This window comes from Bos indicus x Bos taurus, chromosome 3 (assembly GCF_003369695.1).
Source record: "Bos indicus x Bos taurus breed Angus x Brahman F1 hybrid chromosome 3, Bos_hybrid_MaternalHap_v2.0, whole genome shotgun sequence".
In the NCBI taxonomy this organism is placed as follows: Eukaryota; Metazoa; Chordata; class Mammalia; order Artiodactyla; family Bovidae; genus Bos; species Bos indicus x Bos taurus.
The window spans coordinates 16149101-16175895 of NC_040078.1; the positions used below are offsets into that span (position 1 = coordinate 16149101).

At 50.5% G+C, this 26795-nt stretch overlaps 1 protein-coding gene across 1 annotated transcript in view; it reads right to left on the bottom strand.

Annotated features, from left to right (window-relative positions):
* The window catches only part of IL6R (interleukin 6 receptor), a 55020-nt gene extending 28713 nt beyond the window's left edge, over window positions 1-26307 (bottom strand). Inside the window, exons 1-5 of the mRNA XM_027532103.1 lie at window positions 25772-26307; window positions 5979-6227; window positions 4924-5047; window positions 811-983; window positions 363-529 (exon numbers count right to left, since the gene is read on the bottom strand). Of these exons, the coding sequence (XP_027387904.1) occupies window positions 363-529; window positions 811-983; window positions 4924-5047; window positions 5979-6227; window positions 25772-25856 (798 nt within the window). The 5' untranslated portion in view covers window positions 25857-26307. The remainder of the gene's footprint in view (window positions 1-362; window positions 530-810; window positions 984-4923; window positions 5048-5978; window positions 6228-25771) is intronic.
* Between the last annotated feature and the right edge of the window lie 488 nt (window positions 26308-26795).

Here is a 26795-nt window from a genome sequence, read left to right on the forward strand (position 1 = left end):
GGAGATCAGTCCTAGGTGTTCATTGGAAGGACTAATGCTGAAGCTGAAACTCCAATACTTTGGCCACCTCATGAGAAGAGTTGACTCATTGGAAAAGACCCTGATGCTGGGAGGGATTGGGGGCAGGAGGAGAAGGGGACGACAGAGGATGAGATGGCTTGATGGCATCACCGACTCGATAGACATGAGTCTGAGTGAACTCTGGGAGTTGGTGATGGACAGGGAGGCCTGGCGTGCTGCGATTCATGGGGTTGCAGAGTCGGACAGGACTGAGCGTCTGAACTGAACTGAAGTGAACCCATTCTACCATCCCCTGAGTATCTAAGGACTCTTTACTGTCTAAGAGTAAAAGAAAAATTTACCATCAGTGTTGTGAATGTCTCTGACCGTTCAGTCCGGTATCGGAGCTCAAACTGTAGCCTGTAGTAATATGAGTTCCAGGAGGGGGGGTCCTGCCAGGTGACACTGAGCCAGCGGGGGTTTCTGTCCACGGCGCTGACTGTGATGTTGACGGGTGGGTCGGGCTGTACTGTGGGAAAAGGGCTCCTATGTGGCAGCAAGCACGGTGCAAAGGAGAGACCCGGGAAGACCGCAAGCCCCCAGCAGGCAAGACCCCGCCTCCAACCCCCGACCACTGCCACACACACATCCCTGCCACACTCAGACCCCTGGCAAGTAGAGCAGAAAAGGCACCAGCTCACCAAACCCTTCACCAGGCCACTCCAAAAGGCACATGAGGAACATTAAATTAAAAACAAAAAACAAAAAAAACAGCTAAAGGGCAGAGGGAGGCCTGAAGAGCTCACTTACGGAGTTTGTAGCCGTCAAATCCTAGGGGGTTGCTGGACTTGTTCCCGGCACTGTTGGCGACACACAGGGACAATACGTAGAAAGAGCTATCTCCCTCAGGGACAGCCAACTGGCAGGAGAAGCGCTGGGACTCGGGGGAATACTGGCAGGGCTCCTGGAAGACTTGCTTCGGACTGTGGAGACAAAACAAGGGCGGGGCTCGCTATCAGCTGCGCCACTTACCCAGGACTGGGGTGAGCAGGGGGCGTGGTGAGACGCTGAGGCTCTGGGGTCTCAGCCCGGGGGCATTCATCTCTGCTCCACACACTGAGCAGCACTTGGGGTCTTGAGTAAATTCTCCAACCTCTCCAAGCCTCTGTTTTCTCACTCGAAAATGGTAATGTTAATAGTACCCGCCTCACAGGGCTTTCTTAGGATTAGTTGAAAAATGAGTGTAAGACATCTAGCTTAGCCCCTGGCACCGCTGTCAAAGGGGCTGAACTAGAGGGCGAACTCAATAACCGTGGCATCACGGAGGCCATGCATTCAGGCTCTCTGCCAGGCCCTGTGCTCTGGCCTCTGCGGGGGATGCAGAAAGGAACCAAGAGGCCCCACCCTGGCCCCAAGATACTAACAAAAAAGACCTGCCCTCAGAGGTCTAGGACAGCCAGTGGAATGCCATTCTAGAAGCTCGAAGTGCTGGAGGGCTTTGCAAGGAGATGGGAGTGTTTCTGGCAGGTGAGCCCAGAAAGGATTTCTGGGTGATAGAGATATTGAAGTTGAGTCAGACACTCTCCCACCTAGTCTGGAAGCCTGAGACTTCACCCACGTATGACATGCACAGGCCTGTGAGGCCAGGGCAGCCAACCACCTCACTGCCACAGGACAAATCAACCATCAACCTCTGATTTGAGTCTGAACCCCGGCCCAGGACAAACTCTTTTCTTCTTGGAAGCCTGCCCCCACCTTCCCAGTCTGAGTTAGGGCCTCCCTCTCCTCCCTCCACCATCACCCAGACATCCATCCCACAGGACTGTGGTGTGTCTCCTACAATCTGTGGGCCCTAAGAGCAACGTGTGTTAATCGCTCAGTCATGTCTGACTCTGCGACCCCATGGACTATAGCCCTCCAGACTCCTCTGTTCATGGAATTCTCCAAGCAAGAATACTGCAAAGGGTTGCCACTCCCTTCTCCAGGGGATCTTCCCAACCCAGGGATTGAACCCAGGTCTCCTGCACTGCAGGTGTTTTCTTTATTGTCTGAGCCACCAGGGAAGCCCTAAGAGCAAGGGCCAGTCTTTTTTTTTTTTTTTTTTTTTGGGGGGGGGTGGGTTGCGCAGCGCAGCATGTGGGATCTCAGTTCCCCAACCAGGGATCTGACCTGCACCCCCTGCACTGGAACCGTAGATTCTTAACCACTGGGCTACCAGGGAAGTCCAGGGGCCCAGCCTTGTCTGCCTCCTGTCTCTCCTTCAGCCTGGGAGAGCACCCAACCCACGGCAGATGCTGAACTTGACAAACACTTACAGAGAGAGTGAGCAAGCAAGTGCAGTGGGGCGAGGGTGTGACCACAGGCACACACGTGAGCAAAAAGAGCAGAACACACAAAACCTCTTTGTGTTTCACCCTCGCAGTCCCAGGATGGGCCTGAGTGGGTTCTGGGGGGACCTGAGGCTCTCACAAGGGCTCCCCATTCCCCCTTCCTCACACCAGTGAAGACAGCCCAGGAAAGGCAAGTAGATGTGCCTGAGGCTGCTGTCAGGAGGGGGCTGTGGAGGAAAATGCCCTGTCCTCTCGCACTCTGTCAACACACCAAGTCTTCTAGTCCAAGTGTCAATTGAATAAGCTTTCCCTGGGCTGGTCTGGGCAGCTGTCGGCCACCATACGGAACATCTCATCTAAGCAGAAATGCCTTCCAGGTCCCAGACAATTTATATCCTAACTCAGCTTCAGATTGTAGAGACCTCTGACCCTCCCCGACTTGGAGCGTGAGCCGTCAGTCCTAATGGCAGCTGCGTCATATGCAGACGGGCAATCTATACATATCTGTACAGAGACCAAAACACAAACGTCACCACCAGGTGACTCTCTGGAGACAGGCACAGATGCAGACCAAAACACCCTGACGACATCACTGCTTGAATTTTTTGATCCTCTGATGATTGCCAGCTCAAACTCAGTGATAAACATCTATAGACTAAGGGGACCTTTAGACGTCCAGGTGTCAGAGTGGTAAAGAATCTGCCTGCCGATGCTGGAGATGTGGGTTTGATCCCTGGGTGAGGAAGATCCCTTGGAGGAGGGCATGGCAACCCCCTCCAGTATTCTTGCCTGGAGAATCCCATGGACAGAAGAACCTGGTGGGCTACCGTCCAAAGGGCCGCACAGAGTCAGACACGATGGAGTGAGCACTCAATGGGACCTTGGCTCTGAGATGGAAACAGAGAAAACTGCAGAGATGTGATCATCCACCTACTCCACATCCATGCCTGAACTCATCCCGCTTTGTGCTGTTAGAGCTGAGTAATATTCCACGGTAAATGTGTACCACAATCTCTGTATCCATTCATCTGTTAATGTGCTGTTAGGTAGAGTGTCCAAAGTGGCAGTTAAAAAGCAGCAGTTAAAAGGCAGACAGAAAAAAAAAAAAAATGCAGACAGAGAAGTTTAAAAGCCCATGAAAAACAGAACAAAGGGAATACCTACAGCCAGGAGCTTCAGCAGGAAAACATGCCCAACACGCCCCCTTCCCTAGTTGGTCTCGGATATAAGCCCTGTTTGACACGGGCAACACAAATCAGACATGGAGGACTGTTTTGGGGAGGGAACAAGGACATAAAAGAAAAACTTACAATAGGGCGGCTCCACTCCTATGGGGTCAGCCCGCTCTCACATCTTGGGAGTGCATTTTGTGATGCCCCTTGTTTAATAAATCCTGCCTGAGTAAGCCTTCCAGTCTGTCATTTTAACTCTTGTACTACGACAAGACAAAGGACCAAGCACGGAACCACACGTGACAGGGCCATCTTCTGGTGCCACAGGGACCACGGACCAAGTGTGACTTCCTGCTCCACGGCCCCAGCTCCCTCTCCCAACTCGGTCACCACTTCCGCTCACCGGCCATTATGATGGGGATATCCTGATAAGCTCACAGTCAGGACTGAGCAGGAGCTGTCCTTCCCCACCCAAGGACATCTGTGTCTTCTTAAGAACAACACCCAAAACCTTTGTATTTTGAATGAAAGGAGATAGACTAGGGTTTGATTCCTGGCAGCAGTTACTTACTAGCTGCTGCTGCTGCTGCTAAGTCGCTTCAGTCGTGTCCGACTCTGTGCGACCCCATAGACAGCAGCCCACCAGGCTCCCCTGTCCCTGGGATTCTCCAGGCAAGAACACTGGAGTGGGCTGCCATTTCCTTCTCCAATGCATGAAGTGAAAAGTGAAAGAGAAGTCGCTCAGTCGTGTCCGACTCTTAGCAACCCCATGGACTGCAGCCTACCAGGCTCCTCTGTCTGTGGGATTTTCCAGGCAAGAGTACTGGAGGCGGTGCCATTGCCTTCTCCGTACTTACTAGCTAGATGACCTTAAACAAACTAATTAGTCTCTGTGGTTCACAGCTTCTCCATCTGTTAAGGAGGAAAATAACTCCCACCCTCCACCTTGGCTGTTGTGTGGACAGAACAAAGGGTGTAGCACCGTGACCAGCACAGGGCGTGCTCTCCTGGTAAAGTCTCCCTCGTTCCCTTCCCCTCAGTTTAAAGTACTTGTTGTTCAATCGCCCAGTCGTGTCCGACTCTTTGCGACCCCATGGACTGCAGCACACCAGGGTTCCCTGTCCTTTACATCTCCTGGAGTTTGCTGAAACTCATGTCCATTGAGTCGGTGATGCCATCCAACCATCTCATCCTCTGTTGTCCCCTTCTCTTCTCGCCTTCAATCTTTCCCAGCATCAGGGTCTTTTCCATTGAGTCAGCTCTTCCCATCAGGTGGCCAAAGTATTACTTTCCAGTAACATTTTGGAATCACTGGTCAGCCAATCCCACCGGGTTCCTCAGAGAGCTCCCCACTCCCCATCACTCCTGGAGCTTCAGTAAGGATGGAGGAGACAGACACACTGCCCAGCCAAGATACTTACAACTTTTTCACCAGTAACACGGCCTTGGTGGTAAGGGATGGAGGGCTCCGAGGACTCCACTCACAATTCACTCTACTGAGGGGGCTCTTCTGGATGCAGGAGATCTGGGGCTTCTCCGGGGGAACTGGAAGGAGAGAATAGAGGCTGAGGAGGCAGCACACTTCACCTCCTTTCTAGGCTCACCTCACTTCTGAGGGAGCGCTCAGCTCAGCCCTGCCACCCCACCCTGCCCTGGTGCCAGCCTTCATGACAGCCAACAGCCATGAACAGATCTTACTGGGCTGGGAAATTAAAGGACACCAAAGTCCTCGTGTCAGGCTGGGAGGTGGGCAAGTGAGGGGAGACACCTGGGAGGCTAGCTTGCCTAAAGGGGAGCACAGTTGACAGAAAAAGAAGTTGGGGCTTTGGAGTTACACTGGTTGTGTGGGCAAGTCCCAATCTCCCTTCAGTTTTCTACCATAAAATTAAATGATTGAAAAATGATCATAATAACACTGCTTTCTCTCACTGGGACATTGGGAGGACGATACAAGACACCAAGAAAGAAAGTCCCTCAGCACAGGGCCTAGCACACTGGGCGTCTGACTCCAGGTGTCTTATGAGATACGCGCGAGCTAGGAACCTGCTAATTCTAACGATGAGAATAGTTCATTCAAGAGCTTACTATGTGCCAGAGTTTTTAACACCATATGTGTGCACGCGCACACACTCATTTAAAAATAAACCTGAACTAGGTTAATAAAATGAACCTTATTTTACCAACAAAGGAACTGAGGAGCAGAGAAGTTAAGCCGTGAAGGAGGAGGATTCAAACCCAGGCTCCTTGTCCCCGGACCCTCAACCCCTAAGCACCCAGCAAGACCAGAGAGACGGCATCTCCTTCAACCAGCCACCCCCACCCAGCTGGAAGCTCGGCCAGCCTCACTGGCAGGCGTCACTGGGCTTTTCCCCGAAATGCTTGGGCCAAGGAAATGACAGGAATTTAAAGGGTCAAGTGGGGAATCTCTCCCTGGAACACGCAGAGCCATGCTGGGAGCTCTGAGGATGCCACTCACCATCCACCACCAAGCGCACGCTCCCAGCTGGGTGGTCTTCCCGGTAGCATGAATAGTTTCCGGAGTCGCTGAGCTGCACGGACTGCAAAAGCAGCCGCCTTCCCACGCCAGCCGGTCTGCCGTGGTGCGAGCCTGTCATCTGATCCCTGAGCACCCAGTGAACTGTGGCATTGTCCTCTGGTCCCCCACCTGGGCAGGTCAGGGTGACATTGGCCCCTGGCACGCTGGTCAGCACATCGCTCGCCACCTCTGCCAGGGGAGAAGACACTGGGTGAGGCCACAGGAACCCGAGCAAGGGGCCTCATTTCCAATTTGGGGAGCCACAGAAGGTTCCGGTGCTAAACATCTGGCCCAGGCCACCATCACCCCTTCCTGGGTTATAGGAACAGCCTCCCAGCCCCCACCTTGGCCATCTCCACCCAGTTGCTCCCCTAAGCCTTCCAAAGAGGCCATCTGGTCACCCCGCTCATTTGATTGGCAGCCCCTTCAAGGGCCTGCCATCATCCACAGGAGGAAGTCCAAGTTTAGGGGCCGGCCCACAGGGCTTTCCACCACCTGCCCCCTGCTGGCCTCTGAACCCTCACCTAGCCCACTCAGCCTTAGAAGGGATGGAGCCCCTCCCCACAGGCTCCTGAGCTCTGCTCACACTCACCGCCCCCCCACCCCGACCCCCATGCCACCTCCTCCTGTTGCTCATCTCAGCCTATATGTTGCTTCCCCACAGGCCTTCCCTCAGCTGCATTAAGCCCCCATTCTGCCTCCCTCACCACATGACCTCTCACATGCTGCCTTTTAATTACCAATGTTATATCCATCTTTACTTTGGGACTCCAAGTGCCACAAGCGTAGGTACTGTTTTGTTCTCTGCTATATTTTAGTGCCTAGATTGTTGCCTGGAACCCAGCAGTGGCCCACTGAGCACTTGATGCGTGTATAAACGAATGTAAGAATGAAGGCCGGAACCCAGTGGGATGCATGAGTACACCTGAAGTCTCAGAATCCCGGGGTCTCTGTGGTAAGTGGCCCATTTTACAGACAGTAACCAAGGCACCAAAGAATCAGGAGACTAGTCCAAGATCACCGATAACTTAGCGACACAGCTGAGATGCAAACCAGGTCTTCCAGCTCTGTTCAGCGCTCCCTCCACCTCCACCTTTCTATCAGACCATTTAGGGCAATGCTATGTTTATTCTAGAGACAACATTGGAAAGTAAAGGAAAAGAAATGCACTCCCTTGAAAAATATCATGAGTGCTATTCAAGGCAAGGATATTAGAGATTAAAGGAACAACCAAATTTTTTTTTCAAGTATAGGTTAAGGGGTTTCTCTGTGGCTCAGACAGTAAAGAATCCACTTGCAATTCAGGAGACCCTGGTTGGATCCCTGGGTCTGGAAGATCCCCTGGCAACCCAAGGGAATGGCAACCCACTCCAGTATTCTTGCCTGGGGAATCCCATGGACAGAGGAGCCTGGTGGATTACAGTCCATGGGATCATAAAGAGTCAGACACGACTGAGCGACTAACACTTTCATAGGTTAAAGAGATTCACAACATCTAAGATTTAAATTAGTCTAACCAGCTAAGGAAACTTAAGCCAGGGAAAACGGCAAGTTTTCATGTTAAGCACACTCGGTCCTTCTAAGCAAACGTGTGGTCGTGTATTAGCAAACAGAAGCAATTTCTGGTCAAAGATTTCAAAAAAGCCCAGCAACAGTGTCTCCCCAGCCTGCAAAGCTTTCTTGTTTAGGAGGCACTCTTAATCTCTCTCCTTCCTCCCGCCAAGGCAGCTGTCAGAGAGGAGGGACTAAGGATAACTGGCTTCCAAGAGAACGACACTCCCAAAGCCAGCTGGGCTGGCTGTCTAGACAGACCCCGGGCACAGCCGAGCAGCCAGGGACATGGCCATAAAGGGGACAGTGACTGGGGATTTCCCTGGTGGTCTCATGGCTAAGACTGCACACCCACTGGAGGGAAACCGAGCTTAATCCCTGGTCAAGGTACTAGATCCTACAAGAGTTTGCAAGCCACAGCTGAAGATCCTGTGTGCCACAGCTAAGACCTGGCACAGTCAAATGAATAAACAAATGTGGGGGGAAAGGTGGAGGGGATAGCAACGGCTTCTCTCTGGCTATACAGACATCCTTCAAGCTTCCTTCTCACCTTATCACTTGGAGCCCGAGATCCCAACCGTGGCACCCTCTGCCCCAAGACTGGCAGATAAGGGACACATCCAAGGACAGGATAGCAGCCTATCACCTACGGTTTCTTTCTCTTCACCACCAGAGCCTTGGACTTTGGGTGAGAAAAATGGTTGCATCTCAGCATGCAGCCGTGCAAGTGTGGGCAGGCTCCTTACACCCTCTGCCTCACCTTCCCCAACTACGGGGCAAATGACCAACATCCAACGAACATTTGAAGAGGCCCCCAGAGCCAGGCACCAGTGAAAGGGATGCAGTTGGGCAGCAGAGAGACCCTGCCCTCAAGGATAAGACACGTAAGATGAATTCACTCCTGGAGAACTGGGACAGAGAATCCAGGGCTCCCCTGACCATCCCAGTCCCTAGAAGACCAAGTCCAGTGACTGAGGGTACCTCCATGTCCACAGGGCTTAAAAAAGGTATAAGAAGCCCTAAGTACTCCTTTCACACATAATCTTTAGCAGTATATTTTTAGCATTTCAAATATCATTTTTAAATGTGGTCTATGATATTGAACGCATGCAAATTTATATGTGTAATGTACAAGAAAGTTACGAAGCATGAAACACCCCTGAGCTCCTGCCAACCAAACCACTAGCAGTCATTGGCTCTGAAGTTCCTTCTGTGCTTCTGAATTCCCCAGTCTCTCTGCTCATCCAGTGTTACATTTGGGGCATATTGTTCTCTCACTTTTACTTTTTAAAATGTGTTTTTATTTATTTTTGGCTACACTGGGTCTTCGTTGCTTTGTGAGCGCTTTCTCTGGTTGCAGTGAGCGGGGGCTACTCTTCACTTCGGTGCACGGGCTTCTCATCGCAGTGGCCTCTCTTGTCGCAGAGCACAGGCTCTAGAGCGCAGGCTTAGTGGTGGTGGCACGCAGGCTTAGTTGCTCCTCAGCAGGTGGAATCTTCCCAGACCAATGATCAAACGCCCATCCTCTGCATTGGTAGCTGGGTTCTTATCCACTTCCCACCACCAGAGAAGTCCACTCCCTCTCTTTAAAAAATAGGTTCAGATTCGCTATTCATGGACCCCTAAATTGTTCTCAACTTTGTATGATATTTGAAATGTATAGAGATTGTAGATAGTCTTCTGTGACATGCTTCTGTCATTCCTTACGTTTCCATGATTCGTGCAGCTACCGCTATTTGTTTTCACTGCTGTGTAATATTCCATTGGACAACGATCGCATTCTCCTGCTGAGGGAGGTTTTAGGTCATTTCCAGGGTTCTGCTGTACTAAAGAGTGTGCTATCAAATTTCTCCAATGTGGCTCTTGGCGCATTTGCCCAAGAATTTCCCTGAGTGCAACTGCCGGTCCCAGTGTGTGTGTATATGTCACACATGTCCTTCTCCTTCATGACCGACACATGGTCCAAACCACTTGAATCTGGTGTGCACCTGATGGAGGTTATGGCCAGCCACGTCCAGTCCACATATTGAATTCCATCTGTGCCTGAATGAGCTTTAAAAGACCCATCAACACTTGGAATCACTATATCAATGCTCTCACTTCTCCATTTTCTACTTGATAAAGCAGCTAAAGGACATAAGCTAACATGGATGTCAAGTTCATGAAAATATTACCAACACTGTAGGAACAACGATGGAAACACTGTCAGGAATTCCCCAGTGGTTCGGTGGTTAGGACTTTGCACTCCCACTGCACGGGGTGCAGGTTCAATCCCTGGTCCAGGAACTAAGATCCCACCAGCCTCTTGGTGCAGCCAAAAACAAACAAACAAAAAAAGATGGAGACGCTGTCGAAATAGAACAGTCTTCTGGTGGGTGGCCCCGCTGTGCTGTGCTTACAACATCCCTCATGAGCTGATGAGCAGAAATTGAAATTCACAAGGAACCAACACACAACAGACTTTCAAAAGTGCTCGGAAGTCCAAGCAAGGGTCAAGGGCCATGGCAGGATGAGCGTGCCCTGGTGCTCTCCACATGGCGCCGTCTTTAACTATAGATAGGTCTCCATCCCCAATCATGAACACTCATCAGAGAACTCAGTACATGCTCGACAAATGTTCAACATAGGGCGCCAAGGAGGTCCCCACAGGGTCAGGTTCTCCAGTGAAAACTTCCAAGAGCCCCTGTCACACAGGACACGGGGATCCATGTGGTATTCCTCATGTTGTGCAGGGGGCAGGCCCTATACTACAGACCGAAGTGCCAGCTTGTCACATCCAGGAGATGCTGAGGAAGAAAAGCAGGAGCCTAGAACCAGAAGGGGCTCTCTTTTCTGCTTCTGCCTTTGCCAGTTCCAAGAAATACGTTTCTCTGGTCACTTCCCTTACCCCCAGTTCAGATAGAAGCTCTTAACACGGTCAGTGACCAGCTTGAACAATAGCAGGGGCTGTTCTGTTCCTGAATTCACGAACAATGGCCAGAGTATCTGGGCAGCTCAGAGAAATCACAAATAAAAAGACTTTTTTTTCTCTTCTACTAAAGCAGAGCTTGTGGAGCGACATAATGGTCACTTCCTCTGCCAAGGAACTTGAGTAATGGTTTTCTGAATCTTTAAAACTGAGTCACTATTCTTTTTTAATGGGGAATGATTAATTATAAACACCCATTGGCAAGTATTGCCTGTCCCTGCCCTTCTTCAAAAAATATATATTTCTTCTCGAACCTGTGAACAGCACTGTGTTAACTACGCTTTTGAAAGCATTCTGTGCTCGATCATCACAATCAAATACTCAGAGAGCAAAGACCACAAGCAAATATACTTGCTACTGTCAGAGTGGGCAGTGCTGCCTCTCCCCACCCTCCCACCCCTCTGCCTCCTGACCCAAATCTCTGAGTCAGTGCCTGTGACACTTGCAGGGCTGCGTGGGAGCCCCTGGGCATCTCTCTCTCCCTCTCTTTTTTTTTTTGGCCACACTTCAAGGCTTGTAGGATCTCAGTTCCTCAACCAGGGATTGAACCCGGGCCAAGGCAGTGAAAGCCCGGAATCCTAACCACTAGGCAACCAGGAAACCCCCTCCTGAGCGTCTGTTTGAAAAGGAAGAGGTGATATTCACAGAATGCCCTCCTGGTACTTTCACTCACCTCCCCCAAAGGATGGGACGAGAGGCAATTTCTTCCTCTTTCTTTAATCTTTCTGCTTTTTTTCAATTTTCTGTAAGTTGTGTGTATTATTCTTATAATGAACACACACACACACATATATATATATTTAAAACACAGAAGCTACATAGCCTGGATCTGTCCAAGAATTTATACCTAAAGAGGGTGGAAGTAGAGCAGAGTGCAAGGAACAGGGGTGGGGTGAGAGTGGATTTTTCAGGACAAGCAGCTTCTGAGAGCACGATCCAGGCCAGTGGGTGTACACACCCCGCCCTCGCAGCTCTGCCCTCCAACCCTTGCGGCTCTGCGTTCTGTTACTCTTGCCGCACGCTACATGCTTAGCCCTCAGCCGTGCTGGCCTCATCCCCTAGTGGATACAAGGTCACTATCCCTCCCCACGTGCCCTGTTTGCCTGCTCCCTGGAGTCTGCCAGGGCCCCTCCCTGAGGGGGAAGAGCCAAAGGAAGAGACACAGCGGGGAACAGTGAGGAGGGAGTCCCAGGTAAATTGGAGCTCCCAAGAGCATCCCTTCCTGTTCCCCACAGATGTGTCCCAGACATCCTCACGCCCTCACTTTGGGCGGTGAGGGCCGGGTTTGGAGAATGGGGAGGGAGGGGTTGGCCCTGCACACTCTGACATTCAGCACAGCACGAAATTTAACATCTGCCCTTGAGCAACTGCTCAGACATTTGAGCCAGGGTTGCAAGCCAATGCCTGTCCCCTCCTTAAGAATTTAAGAATTTTTTTTTTCTGTGCCCCATCAAGTTAAAGGCCAGAAATCCTAATCCCATAGAGAGAACTGACAGTTAGTGAACACTTACTATGCACTGACATTCTTCTCCACAAAACCCCATGGAGAACTCAAAACTGCCTATAACGCAGACCACTCTAAGATAAATGTCCCCAACATATTGAGGGAGCCAAGAGCAGGGGCTAAAACATTCTTAAAGGGAGGCACCAAAGGAAGAGAGATTTGAGACACAAGTGGGAGTTTGATAAATGGAGCTACAGGGAATTTATTGTTGTTATTCAGTCACTAAGTCATGTCTACTCTTTGCCACACCATGGACTGCAGCATGCCAGGCTCCTCTGTCCTCCACTAGCTCCTGGAGTTCACTCAAATTCATGTCCACTGGTCAGTGATGCTATCTAACCATCTCATCCTCTGTCACCCGCTTCTCCTGTCCTCAGTCTTTCCCAGCATCAGGGTCTTTGTCTAATGAGTTGACTCCAAAGAACTGGAGCTTCAGCATCAGTCCTTCCAATGAATATTCAGCATTGATTTCCTTTAGGATGGACTGGCTACAGGGAATGGCATTCTATACAGAGGGAACAGCATGGAAAGGCGTTGAGAAGTAAGACCTTAGGGAGAGCAGGTATCTGATGTCCTCCAAGGGGATCAGAGCTGACTCTGCAGACAGAGCTATGTGCAGGCTCCATGCCCACGACCTCCAACCCCAGCCTCCAGGACTGAAGCCAACAGTGCTGCCTGGCATAGGGGAAGCAGCCCTATGTTATCAGAAGACCAAGTGCTATTCCTGGTCTTGCCACCTGGACTTGCAATGAGCCTTGGGCCTGTCACAGCCCCTGATGGAGCCCTACTCACCTTCTCTGTGAGATGAGGATTCAGATCACAATCTGGAGCTCCTTGCTGTCCCGCCCTCCCTGTTCCTGCCATCTAGCATCTTATCACTCTGAATCACTAGCTCACAAAGGGCAGGAAGCATGTCTATGTCTGTTTATCTCAGACAATAGCCCAGCTTGAAAATACAATTAATCTGTGGATTTATGACTCTAAGAGTCTATGACGTTTGGAGAAGGAAGATGGCCAGAGCATCCCAATGCTGTCAGACAAATGCACCTCCCTTATCCCTCAAGAGCCCCGGGGAGGAAAATTCCCTCAACCTCCTTCACCTCTCATTCCCTAGGGGGAAGAGAGTTTAGATCCTAGTAACCTCTGAAAACCAAACCCACACCTCTCCTGGCCCAGTGCTCATGCAATCCCACTCCCTGGGGCCCCCCACCACGGCCGACAGCTCTCAAGCCTGGGAACTTCGCAGTACAGCCCTGGGAAGTGGGCTCTTCCCCATCCAGGACCTGAGGTTGGATGCCAGAAACCCAGACAGCTTTGTTGTTTTTCTACTTCTACCCTTCTTCAAGTAAACTCACAAATGTCAATAACCAGAGAAAAACACGCACACGGAGACACATATTTCTCAACTCCTTTGCAGCCTGTTGTTGCTCCTGCCAGCAAAAACAAGTTCAGCTTCCTGGCCCCATTTATGTAAGCCATGGAGCCGCTGCCAGTGCCACTGCCGCTGACACAACTTAGCTCATGCCTGCTAATCCCACCGCCCTGGTTTCTGAGCAGGGACAGTTCTCCCAGCTGTCGGCCGGCCGGCTGGCAGCATAGAACGGCCTCCAGCCTCTGGGGCTGCAGGGACACAGGATCTCAGAAGGGGTCACAGAGGAACTGTGGGGACCCTGTTAGCAGGCAAGACCTTGATCTGGAAAGAGGTGCCTGCTGAGAAGTCTCCAGGAGGAAAAAAAACATGGGGACCTAATGTCCAAAGAGAAACAGAAGCAGGATCTGGTCCCATGGGGCCTAGAACAAGTCCCTGATGTGCTCTATCCCGTCCCTGCATCCCCCACCAGCTAAGGACTGAAACCCATGTCCTGACTTCCCGAGTAATAATAACCGTAACACTTAGCACCACCTACAGCGCTTAGCACGTGCCAAGCTGCCAGGCACTTTACCTAAGAGCCCTACCCTCCTAACATACCTTGCTGAGGAGGAGGCTGGTCCCTACTTCCGTGGAAGTTCAGAGACATTGAGGAACTGACCCGAATGCACACAACCAGTGAGGGAGGGAGCCTGCAATTGGTTCCAGGTGGGTCTGACCATAGCCTCCCCCACCACTCCCTGGGGGTCCAGGTGCCTCCCTGTGCTCCAGCCCTGCCCCCCTTCTCTGGGCTGCCCATTACCCTGCATCTCCCCCCTCCCAATTTCTTCTCCTCCTCTCTGCCTTCCCCAGGTGTTTCTGACCATCACAGAGGTTCCAGGAAGACAGCCCTGGGGTTGAGCCCTGGGGCTGAGAGTTCTTGGGGCGGGGGGGGGGGGGGCTGGGAGGGGAGTGAGCCTGCCCCCACACAGCCCTGCCACATTAGTAGGCCCACAGGGTCTCTCACCAGAAGCCAGGGCCCAAGCAGCAGCATGCCTGTGACGATTTATAGTTTTAAAGTGTCCCCCCAGACCCCTAATCTCACGCTCTTACCAGATCACCCACTCACTTTCTAAAACTCCCCAGAATGCCCTCCCCTGCCACGTAGGGCCATGTGGCCCCAGCCACCCCTTTCCCACAGACCCCTCCTCAGATTGCTGACTCCTGCCCTCCTCCCCCCTCTAATGTGTTTGCACTTCTGTACCTGCTTGTATTTGTCTTGTATTTGGCAGAGTCAGTATTTACCTTGGCACGGTCTTGCCCTCTATCTGCACCACAGACCCTACATCTACTGATTGGAGAGAGGGCCTGGGAGGCTCCTCTGGACCATAAGAAGGCAACGATGGCTGCTGACTCAGAGACCAGCGCGTGTGACCAGCTCCTCAGGAGAAAAACATTTAATTCTCCCCTGGCAGCATCACAAATAACCAGCTGGCCCCAGGCCCAGAAGGCCTGACCTAGGTCACTTCTCAGAGATTATAAGCTAATTAGAGGAAAAGATATCAAAGGAGAGCAAACAATCTAACTTCCCTCCCCCACCAAACCCCAAGAAGCAGATTGAAAAAAGAATAAAGGCAAGACTCAGTAAGCCATGAAGAAGGGCATGTGGCTGCAGGTCCAGAAAGGGGCTGGGCTGGGGCTACAGCCACAGAGCGGGTGCTGAGCAGAGGGTCACTCTTCTAGGGCTGTAAAGACCATTAAAGATTATTTAGTCAACCTGCCCATTGTTATAGATGACGGCAACCAGGGCCCAGAAGTCACACAGCCAGTGTGTGGTGTAGCCAGAACTGAAAGCCTGGCTCGTTATTGCCCCACGTCCTTCCCAGGAGTACAGCAGCAAGGGTCCTGTCATCATGCCTCTGAACAAGGCAGTCTAATCAGGAGCCTGGCCCCCTTCAGGGTCTTTTATTATGTGTTTGTCGAAGCAGAGGGTGGATGGGGTGCAGCACACACCTGATACCTATTCCCCCACCCCCATCCCAAGCCACATCCACCACCACCCCTCCCACCACCTGCCCCAGCTTCCACTCCTCCACCCCTTTAGATATGAGGAAGCAAAGCTAAAGATTTGAGAAGTCACAAAATGGAGGTGTGGTAGAGAGTGACCAGAAGGGACACAGGAGGGCCTGCTGGGGCTGGCCATACGGCTGGCTGGTGGTCATGTGGCTATGCTCAATTTGTGAAAATTCACTGGGCTCTTAGACTTATGCTGAGCACACTTTTCCGCATGCATGCTATACTGCGGTGCTCATTTTATAAAGCCCCAAAGTCCTCCTGCCATTCTTCCCCTCACCCCCACTGCCCTGAGCACAGCACACACAAGCACACTCTGGTCCAGCTTCGTGTCACCATGAAGCAGGCAGCTCAGAATGGAAGAACAGGAGCGTCTACCCTTAGTGAAACTGGGAAACCCAGACTCCAGCTTTTCTGCCCTCAGCCTGTTCCTCTCATAAATAAACCTCACCAGGCCTACCAGGATTTGAGCTAGGGAGACTCAGCATTATAAATATGTCAATGCTCCCTAAGTTAGCTCTAAATTTTACTTCGTCCTAATAAAAACACCAACAGGACTTTTTGTTTGTTTGTTTTTTCTTGGAACTAGGGAAGCTGATTCTAGAGTTCAAACTGAAAAGCAAACAAGCAAAGATAGCCCAGACAATTTTGAAAAAGCAGAGAACTAAGAGGAAGATTAGCCCTACAAGACTCTAAAGCATACTATAAAGCTACAGTGATGAGAACAGCATGGCACTGGCACATGAGTAGATGGACAAAACTACAGAGGAGACTAGAAAGTTCAGAAATAATAGTAACCACAAAAAGCTTAGTCTGCACTACTGAACTGTGCCCTTCAAAATGGCTCAGATGATAAATGTTATGCAATGTGTATCTTACCACAATTATTTTAAAATAGCTTATTTGAATGTTGGCTATATACAGGTGCTATTCTAAGTATGCACATGGATGACCTACTTTGATCTTCTCAACAGCTTATCTTACAGGAGGCTGGTTACATAACTAACTAGGAGTCAGCCTAGACACAAACCCAGGCGATTAGGCCTCAGAATTTTTGAACTACTCAGTCTCTATCAGGCTGTATAAACCCAATAATATACAGTAATTTGGTAGATTTTAAAGGTGACTTTTTAAAATCAATGAGGGAAAAATGGATTATTCAACAAACTACAAAAAAGGACATCAGGTAACAACCAAGAGTCAAAAAGTTAGAGCCAGACCTCACTATATGATAAATTTAAATGGATCAAACATTTAAATATTAAAATTATTAAAAGTACCAGAAAAAAAAAAAAAAGAATCTTTTTTACACACCGCCCTCCAAAAGAATCTTTTAAAACAGTTTTGGCATAGAGAAGATCTTATTAAGCATGATACAACATTTAAAAGTCATAAAATAAGTTGATAAACTCAACTACAATTTTTTAAAAATATGCATGGCAAAAACTAACCCCCACCAAAAAGACAAATGACAAACTAGAGAAAAGTCTTCAAAACTCATATCATAGAGGACTAAATTCTTTAATATATTAAGAGCTCCTGTAAAGAAGAAAAAGACCAACAACCCAATTCTTTTTTTTAACGAGCAATGAATATGAACAGGAAGCTCATAGAAACAGGCTATGCAAATATCTGTTAAGTAAGCAAAAACCTGCATAACCGCACTCAGATAAGATAAATGAAAATTAACTCCACATAGACACCATCTCAGGTTGATTACAAGTTTTCATCAGAGGTGTGGAGACAGGCATTCTCTCACTGCTACCGGGAGTAGGAATTGGTGAAGCTTTCACTCTCACTCAAAAGCACAAACACACATGGCCTTCAACCCACAGATTCACCTTCGAGGAATTCATGCTGCCCATGTTCTTTCACTTAGGCAACATGCTGGACATGCAAGCTTACTCCCCGAAGCACGATCTGTAATGCCTAAGCCAGGAAACAAGCCCAGAGACGATGTCCATCAAAAGGAAACTGGCTAACGAAATTCGGTGTGTCCATATAATGAAATACAAAAAAAAAATTAAAGAGGAAGTTCTTTAGGGACTTCCCTGGCAGTCCAGTGGCTAAGACTCCATGCTCCCAATACATGGGGCCTGGGTTTGATCCCTGGTGAGGTAACTACATCCCATATGCGGCAGATAGTCCATTCTGCAACTAGAGATTCCTCATGCCACTAGGAAGATCGAAGATCTTGTGTGCCATAACTAAAGATCTGGTGCAGCCAAATAAATAAATAAAAATAAATTTAAAAAAAATTAAAATAAAGAGGAAGTTCTTTATTTATAAAAATAAATGAACTTTTTCCTAGTCCATTGTCTAAAGTAGTTAAGAGGATTCAGACACACCCAAGTTCCAACCCTTGGACAGTCACTTACTACTTGTATGACCTTGGGCTAGCTTCTCAACCTCCTTAGGCCTCACTTTTCCCATCTCAAAAATGGAAATAATAATAATGTGTGTGTGTGTGTGTGTGTGTATCTGTTAGTCACTCAGTCGCATCTGATTCTTTGCGACCCCATGGACTGTAGCCTGCCAAGCTCCTCTGTCCATGGAATTCTCCAGGCAAGAATACTGGAGAGGGTAGCCATTCTCCAAGGGATCTTCCCTACCCAGAGACCGAACCTGGGTCTCCTGCATTGCAGGCAGATTCCTTATTGTCTGAGCCACTAGGGAAGCCCAATAATAATTATTTCTAAAGGTTGTTGTGAGAGTTGTATTAAATAACTAATGTTAAAAACTTAGCACTATTCTCAGAACATACCTAATCTCTCAAAAAACATGAGCAATTATTATTCCCACTGCAATGGTGGGTCTTTCTCCTTTTCTATGAGAAAGTCTTCATACTATAGCCTCTCCCATCAAAATAGGCTCTTCAGATCAGTAACAGCAATCAAGCACCTGATTTTGTTTGGGCCTCAAGAAGTGTTGCTCTATCTGTCTGAGCTTGGAGTGACTTGGCTCAAGGTTGGCTGATTTGGTAAGTGGGCAGTGTAGAGACAGGCCTGAACTGCCTGCCACCTGAGATGTTTTCTCTCTCTCTGCTCTCCCAGCTGCCTTGCTTAGAGATACAGAAAGCTCATTTGCAGGGACATGTGGTTATAAAACATTTCCCTGACCCAAAGTGGTATGAATGTATACCAGGGAGGAGGGGGTTACACTGCAACGGCCTAAACATACACAGGCCCTTAAGTGTTCTTCTTGAAAGTACTGAAGAAGGACACTTCCTGGGGCGAAATCAGAGCTGTCTCTGCCACATCAGTGTGTATGGAGCTGCTAAGTCTCTGAGAATACCGAGAAGAGAAACTGTGACCTTGATGCCTCCGAGCTTTGGGAAGGGTGGGAGTTGTGGGCGACACGCGATACAGTGGAAAGAGCAGGTTCAGCGCAAGGTCCGTCATTTCCTTGCTGTGCCATCCTGAGTGAGTTTCTTAACCTCTCTGAGCCTTGGTTTCTTTTCGCCTACTCAAGGACACTGCCTCAGCAATTCTCTGTCAATTTTTGGTCTCTACTAGATTATGTTCATCAGCATACAAACAGGCTGAGATTTCAGTCATCTTTTTAAAAATTCCTTTCATGACCCCACGTCTCCAGCCAACGCACACTCCATTTCTTTACTCCTCTTTACAGCTAAAATCCTCAGAGGAGTGGCCTCCACTTGCTGGCTCCTGTTTCTCTCCTCCTGTTCTCTTTCTAGTCCACTCCTGTCAGCCGTAGGCCTCCACCATTTTGCCCAAATGCCTCACATCAAGTCAAGGTCACCAGCGGCCTGAGGGTAGCTATGTCCCCTGGTCAGGCTGTCTTCTTGCTCTCTCAGCGTCTGACACCACTACACCGTTCCCAGCTCTTGACGCACTGTCCTAGCTGCGTTTTCAGGACAACTCTTCTGGTTCCCCTCCTGCTTCCCCGGCCTCATCTTCTCAGTCTCCTCCTCCTCTTCCAGGTCGGAGCGCCCCAGGGCTCAGCCCAGGACCTCTTCGCTTCTCCATCTACATTCTCACCCTCTGTGATCTCAGCCACGCTCAAGACTTGACATAACCTCTGTCATCAGCCAACTCCCAAATTTATACCTCAAACTCAGTCTGCATTCCCAAACTCTGGACTCCTATACCCAGCTCCTCAGCATCTTCTCTCCATTGTCTAAAAGACAGTTCAGTTTCAACACGTCTAAAACCAAGTTTCTGATCCCCCCCACCCCCTGAGAAAACCTGCGGTCCAACAGCCCACCCTCTCTATGCCAGGCACCAAGACCCCTCTCACACACAGCTGCTGTGAAGAGTAAGTGAGATCATGGATGCAGAGAGCTTAGCACAGTTCGGTGTACAGTCAGGATCCAGGATGGTGACAGCTGCTGTAACCATAGGGTAGAGAAGCAAGACTAGAGGCAGGGAAGTTGGGAGGCAGAGGGAAGCTGAACAAAGGCACTGGGAGATAGCCTGGCTGGAAGTCAGGCCAAACTCAGGACCGTGCCAGAAAGTCCCCAACTTTACCAGAGACTTTGGACCTTTTTGGATCTCAAGTGCAGAAGAGAGCAAAGCACACAGATGACCCCAAAGAAACTCCCCAGGGCTTCACCAAACAGTCTGAGGGTTAAAAGTCTCTTTTTTGCTATCTCACAACTCCGGTCCTCAAGGACTCTCTTCCAAAGACGTAACACCTCAGTGACAATTAAGGACAGGATATCTAGAACCTCCCTGTCCACCTGGAGTCTAAAGAGCTGATGACCAAGGCTTGGCTTCCCCAGAGACAAACCCAAACTTCACCAGGGCAAGGGGCATCCAAGTGTCCCACCAGAGCCCTCTGCTCCAGAACTCAACAGGCCCTCAGGTAGGACCAGATTGTTAAAGAGGAGGCAGGAATTTGCTTGCACAAGTTGGAAGTATAAGGAATCCCTCAATATTTTTAGATTTCCTCAGACTTTCATTCCAACATCATCTTCTTGGTGAGAACTTCTCCAGCTTCCCCTCAAAAAGATCAGTTCCACATCCTTCTTGATTTGAACAAATGGTTCCTATCTCCAACCCCTGCTTTGTTTTTCCTCCTTGTGTGTGTGTGTGTGTGTGTGTGTGTGTGTACGCACACGCACGCGCATGCTTAGTTACTCAGTGTATTTGACTCTGTGCAACCCATGGACTGTGTGTGGCCCACCAGGCTCCTCTGCCCATGGGATTCTCCAGGCAAGAATACTGGAGTGGGTTGCCATGCCCTCCTCCAGGGGATCTTTCTGACCAAGGAATCAAATCTGTGTCTCTTGCATTGCAGGCATATTCTTTACCATCTGAGCCACCAGGGAAGCCTTTTCCTCCTTAGCACTAGTCATTATCATACTATATACTTAATTTACATCCCTAATAGAAAGAAGCCCCAATGAGCCCAGGGATTTTGTCTGTTTGGCTCACTGCTGTATCCACAGCTCTTAGAATAGTGCCTGGAACATCAGAGGAGCTCAAAATGTTTTTTTCAGATAAATACATTATTGGCTGCATGTATTTAAGCACTCGCTCTGTGTTAGAGATCTCGCTATGTGCTCTGAGTAGTACCTTACTTAGCACATTTCATCTTCATAACCACCCTGTGAGGTAGTATATTATTTCTATTTTCCAGATGAGGACAGCAAGTCTCTGAGATGGTAAAAATCCCTTGCTGAAGCTCACATCATTCTCCATGGCAGGGCTGGGCAGAGATCAGTCTGGCTCCAAAACCTTAACCATTAACTGTTCAAGATGAGCTGTGTTCATGTGGAAAGAAGGTCCAGAGAGGGATAAAAAGCAACAGAAAATCTCTGGAAGAAACTGTTTAGCACTCAAGACCAAGCGCTGTCCTGTAGAACTTTCTGCGATGATCAAAATGCTCTATACTTTTGCTGTCCAATATGGTAGCCAAGTGTGACTAGTGTAACAAAAGAACTACAATTTAATTGTGATTTTTTAAATTAATTCAAATTTTTCAAGCAGCCCTACTTAGTAAGTGGCTACCATATTAGAGAGAACAGATCTAGATCTTTAAGCCTCACCTGGAAAACCCCAGATTTAGTAATAGGAATGCTCTGGCTCACTGGGTGGGCTGGTAGCAGGCAAGGCTGGTGGGATAGGAGAACCAGAAGGGAAGTGAAGGAAAGTGAGCAACTGGACCAGCCATGTGTAATCCTTCCAAACACCCTGTAAGGGGAGGATTTGTTAACCCAGTCCACAGGCCAAGATGCAGAGGGTCAGAGATGTGATGTGCAGTGAGGATCCACAGGCCTGCTCCTCAGGATCTTGGTCCACCCCGCTCCAACAACTTGGTCCTTGAGTAGCAGGCACCAAGCAGGACAGGACAGAGGGTTTCCTCAGTCCCTCCTAGGGATTCACCCTTGATCATCTTAAGCTCCTTTTAGGGCAGACTTTAGGTGGTGACTGTATAGTCCATGGGGTCACAAAGAGTCAGACACGACTGAGCAACTTTCACTTCACTTCACTGAGTGGCTGATTCCAGGGCTTCACAGGATTCATAACTGTTTTCGGCAGTGAGTAAACAAGTAAAAACAAGTGAAAGTGTTCATTGCTCAGTTGTGTCGACTTTTTGAGATCCCAGGGACTGTAGTCCGCCAGACTACTCTGTCCATGGGATTCTCCAGGCAAGAATACAGGATTGGTTAGCCATTCCCTTCTCCAGGGGATCTTCCCAACCCAGGAATCAAACTTGGATCTCCTGCATTGCAGGCAGATTCTTTACCATCTGAGCCAGAGTCAACAAGAGGCGGGCTTCCCAGGAGGCTCTGTCGGTAAAGAATCCGCCTGCAGTGTGGGAGACACAGGTTTGATCCCTGGGTTGGGAAGATCCCCTGGAGGAGGGCATGGCAACCCACTCCCATATTCTTGCCTGGAGAATCCCCGTGGACCAGAGGAGCCTGGCAGGCTACAGTCCATGGGGTCGCAAAGAGACAGACACAACTGAGCGACTACGCACGCACAGCACAGCAAGAGGTGGAGCTAAAGTGGGAGGGATTTCTGGCAACTAGAAGCTAGAAGTGCAGAAGGCCTTCCTGCAGTTCTCCATCGCCCCGTTTAGCCAGTCATCCTCAAATCTGTGAATCACAAGTGGTATTTGTTGCAGGACATTTCCTGAGCCTTACTTCCAAATATTTCTCTTCAGTAAATCTGGGGCAGGGGCCAAGGATCAGCATTCTTGTCAAGTACCCACCCCCCACTCCCAGGGCACCCAAGCAGGAACACATACACACACACACACCAACTTTTATTCAAATAGACCCAGAATGAGTCTTTTGAGAAATATTGATTTAAGGTGAGACTAGGAACTAAAGAGCCTCTTGATGAAAGTGAAAAAGGAGAGTGAAAAATTTGGCTTAAAACTCAACATACAGAAAACTAAGATCATGGCATCCGATCCTATCACTTCATGGCAAATAGATGGGGAAACAATGGAAACAGTGACAGACTTTATTTTGGAGGGCTCCAAAATCACTGCAGATGGTGACTGCAGCCATGAAATTAAAAGACGCTTACTCCTTGGAAGGAAAGTTATGACCAACCTAGACAGCATATTAAAAAGTAGAGACATTACTTTGCCGACAAAGGTCTGTCTAGTCAAAGCTATGGTTTTTCCAGTAGTCATGTATGGATGTGAGAGTTGGAGTAAAAAGAAAGCTGAGCGCCAAAGAATTGATGCTTTCGAACTGTGGTGTTGGAGAAGGCTCTTAAGAGTCCCTTGGACTGCAAGGAGATCAAACCAGTCAATCCTAAAGGAAATCAGTCCTGAATAGTCATTGAAAGGACTGATGCTGAAGCTGAAACTCCAATACTTTGGCCAACTGATGCGAAGAACTGACTCACTGGAAAAGACCCTGATGCTGGGAAAGATTGAAGGCAGGAGGAGAAGGGTTGGATGGTATCACCAACTCGATGGACATGAGTTTGAGTAAGCTCAGGGAGTTGGTGATGGACAGGGAAGCCTGGCGTGCTGCAGACCATGGGGCCACAAAGAATCCGACACGCCTGAGTGGTTGAACTGAACTGACTAAGGAACGCAGGTAGGCACTGGAACTGAAAGAGGTTGCCCTGAAGGGAAGTTTAGAGATTAAGATAGGACTTTGAGATTTAAAGGTGTAGGTGTTTGTTTTGTGCACCGTCTCGCAATACAGAAGGCGAGAGGAACCTCAGTCACAGATGTCCAGGCTTTCCACACCTGACACCTACGTCCCAACTAGTCCAGGCCCCTAGACAGCAGTTCACTTGCGAAGCCCTGCCAGCGCTCAGATGTGTGGGCAGCAGCTGATCCCAAGGAAAACACGCCTCTCGGCAATAAGGGCCCACAGCCAGGAGAGTCAGTGGATTTCCCCTCTAAACCAACTCCAGCCTCTGCTACCCAGCTCGGCCCCTCACTTCTCCAAAGCAAGATATCTCACAGTCATTTGCTCCATGCTTCCTGTACAATGTCTTTATTTTTGCTCTCAAGTTTGTGGGTTGAGATCTGTGTGGGTGTGGGAGGGGAGCTGGGTATTTTCTACTTCTCTGCATGTTCCTTCTGAACTGGGAGGGCTTTCACTTCCTCCCCAAACTCTCAGTTCTGCCTTTTACAAGGCTATCCAAGCCTTGAGACCACTTCGCCGGACCAACCTGAGCACCAGGAAAATGGAGAACTGACTGCAACCGCCTGCCCTTGCAGTGCTTTATAGCCACTTAGGAGAAAAAGGAAGCAGCAGCTACAGCAGTAACCTCCCTGGGGCAGGTGCCCTGGGGTATGGTGTGAGTAGCAACAGAGGCAGGCAGGGAAGGCTTGCTCCCTCCTGGGTGCCCCAGGCCTCAACCCTGCCTTCCCTCTCTCTGATAGAACACCGGGCAAACCCAGGCCTCCCCTTCCCTTGGCCTCTTCTGGCCAGCACTTGGTCAGCCAGGGGTGATGGCCAGGTTGTCCCCCAGACACCCCCAGCTCTGCTTGCCGGGCTAGTTCTCCATTTAGAAGTCTTGGGGATCTACCACATCAGAGCACAGTACCTTGGAGGGGTGGGCCTCCACCAAGCTGTCCTGACAACTTCCCGACCCAACCTCTCTAAATGATGGCCTCCTCTCTGGAACAAAGTATTACTCAGATCCAGCAGAGAATGTGTGTAAAGCACAGGAGGCCTTCCACAGCCGCTTTTACCGGCTGGGGTTATAAACATGTGCTGTGAAAAGGAATCCCTTTTCTTTCCTCCTTGAAGCACAAAAATCACAACCATTCAGAAGGCGAAGGGAGCTGCAGGCACACCAGCCCCTGGTTCTCTCCAGCAGGGAAGGATGATTGAAGGTGTTCACCCAGGGCAGGGGCACAGTGCGATCTAGCAGTGAAAGCCAGAGTCACCGGCCCCCAGCCATCTATTCCCAGAAGCCTCCGGCTGTCCCCTTGGTTTTCCACTGTGGCCTCAAAGAAGCCTTCAGACCCTAAAACAAATCTCTGGAGAAACAGTTGCCAGGGTCCTCCAGAAGAAAGACGTGCTGCAGGGCATGCCGCCAGAGCCCAGAGAGGATTCGGCTAGAGGCACATTACAGTTCACAGGAGCAACAAGTGCCCTGTGCCCTGGGCCTCACCCCTCCTTCTCTCGTCTGAAAGTGGAGTCCAGTGTGTGCCAGTCTCAAGACGTCTCAATCCCCTGGCCAAACCTCCTTACTTGGCTTAAATTCCCAGATCTGAGGCACAGGGCTTGCTAGAGCCGGTGTCTGCCTAAGCAAGTGCGGGCAGTGAACAGCCGGAAGGTCCTGATTCAGCGCCCATGATGTCACTCCCTTCACAGTCAGGGCACTGTCATTCACACATCAACCCGGGGTCCGAGGGAAGAGCCAGGCGGGATGCCTTCTCCAAAAGCTGAGGGGCAAACGCGGCGCTGGTATAAAGGACGCCCGGGACAGGAATTCCACTCCGCTAGGGCATCTCCTTTTAAAGTAACCCAGGACGCAGTTGTGTAAGGACTCTTGGGGGGCACGGCAAGGAGACCCGAGGATCGGGTTTCTGAGAATACACCACGTCCTGTACGCGGATCGCAGAGAGCTTACCGGAGGCAGAGAAGTCACGGGGAGAGCGCGCCGGGCCGAAGCGGCAGGACGCAGCAAGGGGGCGCGCGAGCTAGCGCCCGCGGGGGGACAGCTTGGGGAGCCCGGGGCCGCACCTTGTGCCGCGGGGACGCCAGCTAGCCCCGGACATGGGGAGCCATCACTGCCCCCTGCCTCCCTCCGCCGCCCAGCGTCTACCGCAGCAACCTCGGTTCCTCCACCCGCCAGCTGCCCCAGCCCTCCGGAAGCGCCCGAAGCCCTTACCCAGAGCGGGGCAGCCCTTCAAGACCAGCGCCGTCCCGGACGCGGCGAGGAGGGCGGTCAGCAGCGCGCAGCGGACGGCCAGCATGCTTCCTCCTCGCCTAATGCCCCATGTTCCCAGAGAGACAGGAGGGCGGGCGGGCGGGCGGGCCGGGAGCCGACGGCTGGGGCGGGGCGGCGGGCGGGCTCACGCCCGGAGGGCAGCCCCCATCCCCGGGGGGCCCGCGCTCCGCACGCACGGCGAGTCCCCGAGCCCTGCGCCGCTCTCGGCTCGGGTCCCTCTGGCCGTGCTCAGTGTCAGTGCGACTTCCCACTTGCACATGACTCAGAACCGCGGACGGTCCCGGCAAGGCAGGAAAACATTTGAGGAACTCGCCCTGGAGCTGTCTCTCGGCTGTCCCAGGGTGCTGTTACGAAAGTCGAGGAGGATGGCGCAACAGCCCCGCGCACCGGCCGAGCGGAGGGGGTGGCTTCCTGCCGCAGCGCCGCACCTGAACCTCCAGGGCAGGAGCTCCGAACCCCGCGGGGGCGAGCTCGGCCGGGGACCCTCCCCCTACTTCTGTTGATCAGAGCAGGGGAATTAGACACCACTGGCTCGGTTTTGATTTTTGGTTTCGGACCAGGATTACTCTGTGAAAGGAGCACCTGGAGAGCCCTGGAGGAGGCGATGTGCCTCTTACAGTTACAGTAAAGCAGTGCTTGGCAGCCCTTTCTGTCCCTCTGAACCACCTGGGAGCCCTTAAAACCATCCGTGTCTGATTCCCACACCCAGAGATTCTGATTTAATAGATCTGGGCTGAGGCATCAGGAGACTCACTGCAGTAAAGGTACATTCTTTCCCCGTGCCTGTCTGTCCCCCGCAGTACCCGCAAGGAAAAGGTTTGGGCTTTAGAAGGGGATTGAGACCTGGGTTCCCGTCCAGACCTCCACCTACTGTGTCTGTGACCACAATTCCCTTGAGTTTCTGTTTCCTCATCTGTCAGATATAAGGGTCTGTATTGTCGGTATATAACTAATTGTCGGTATA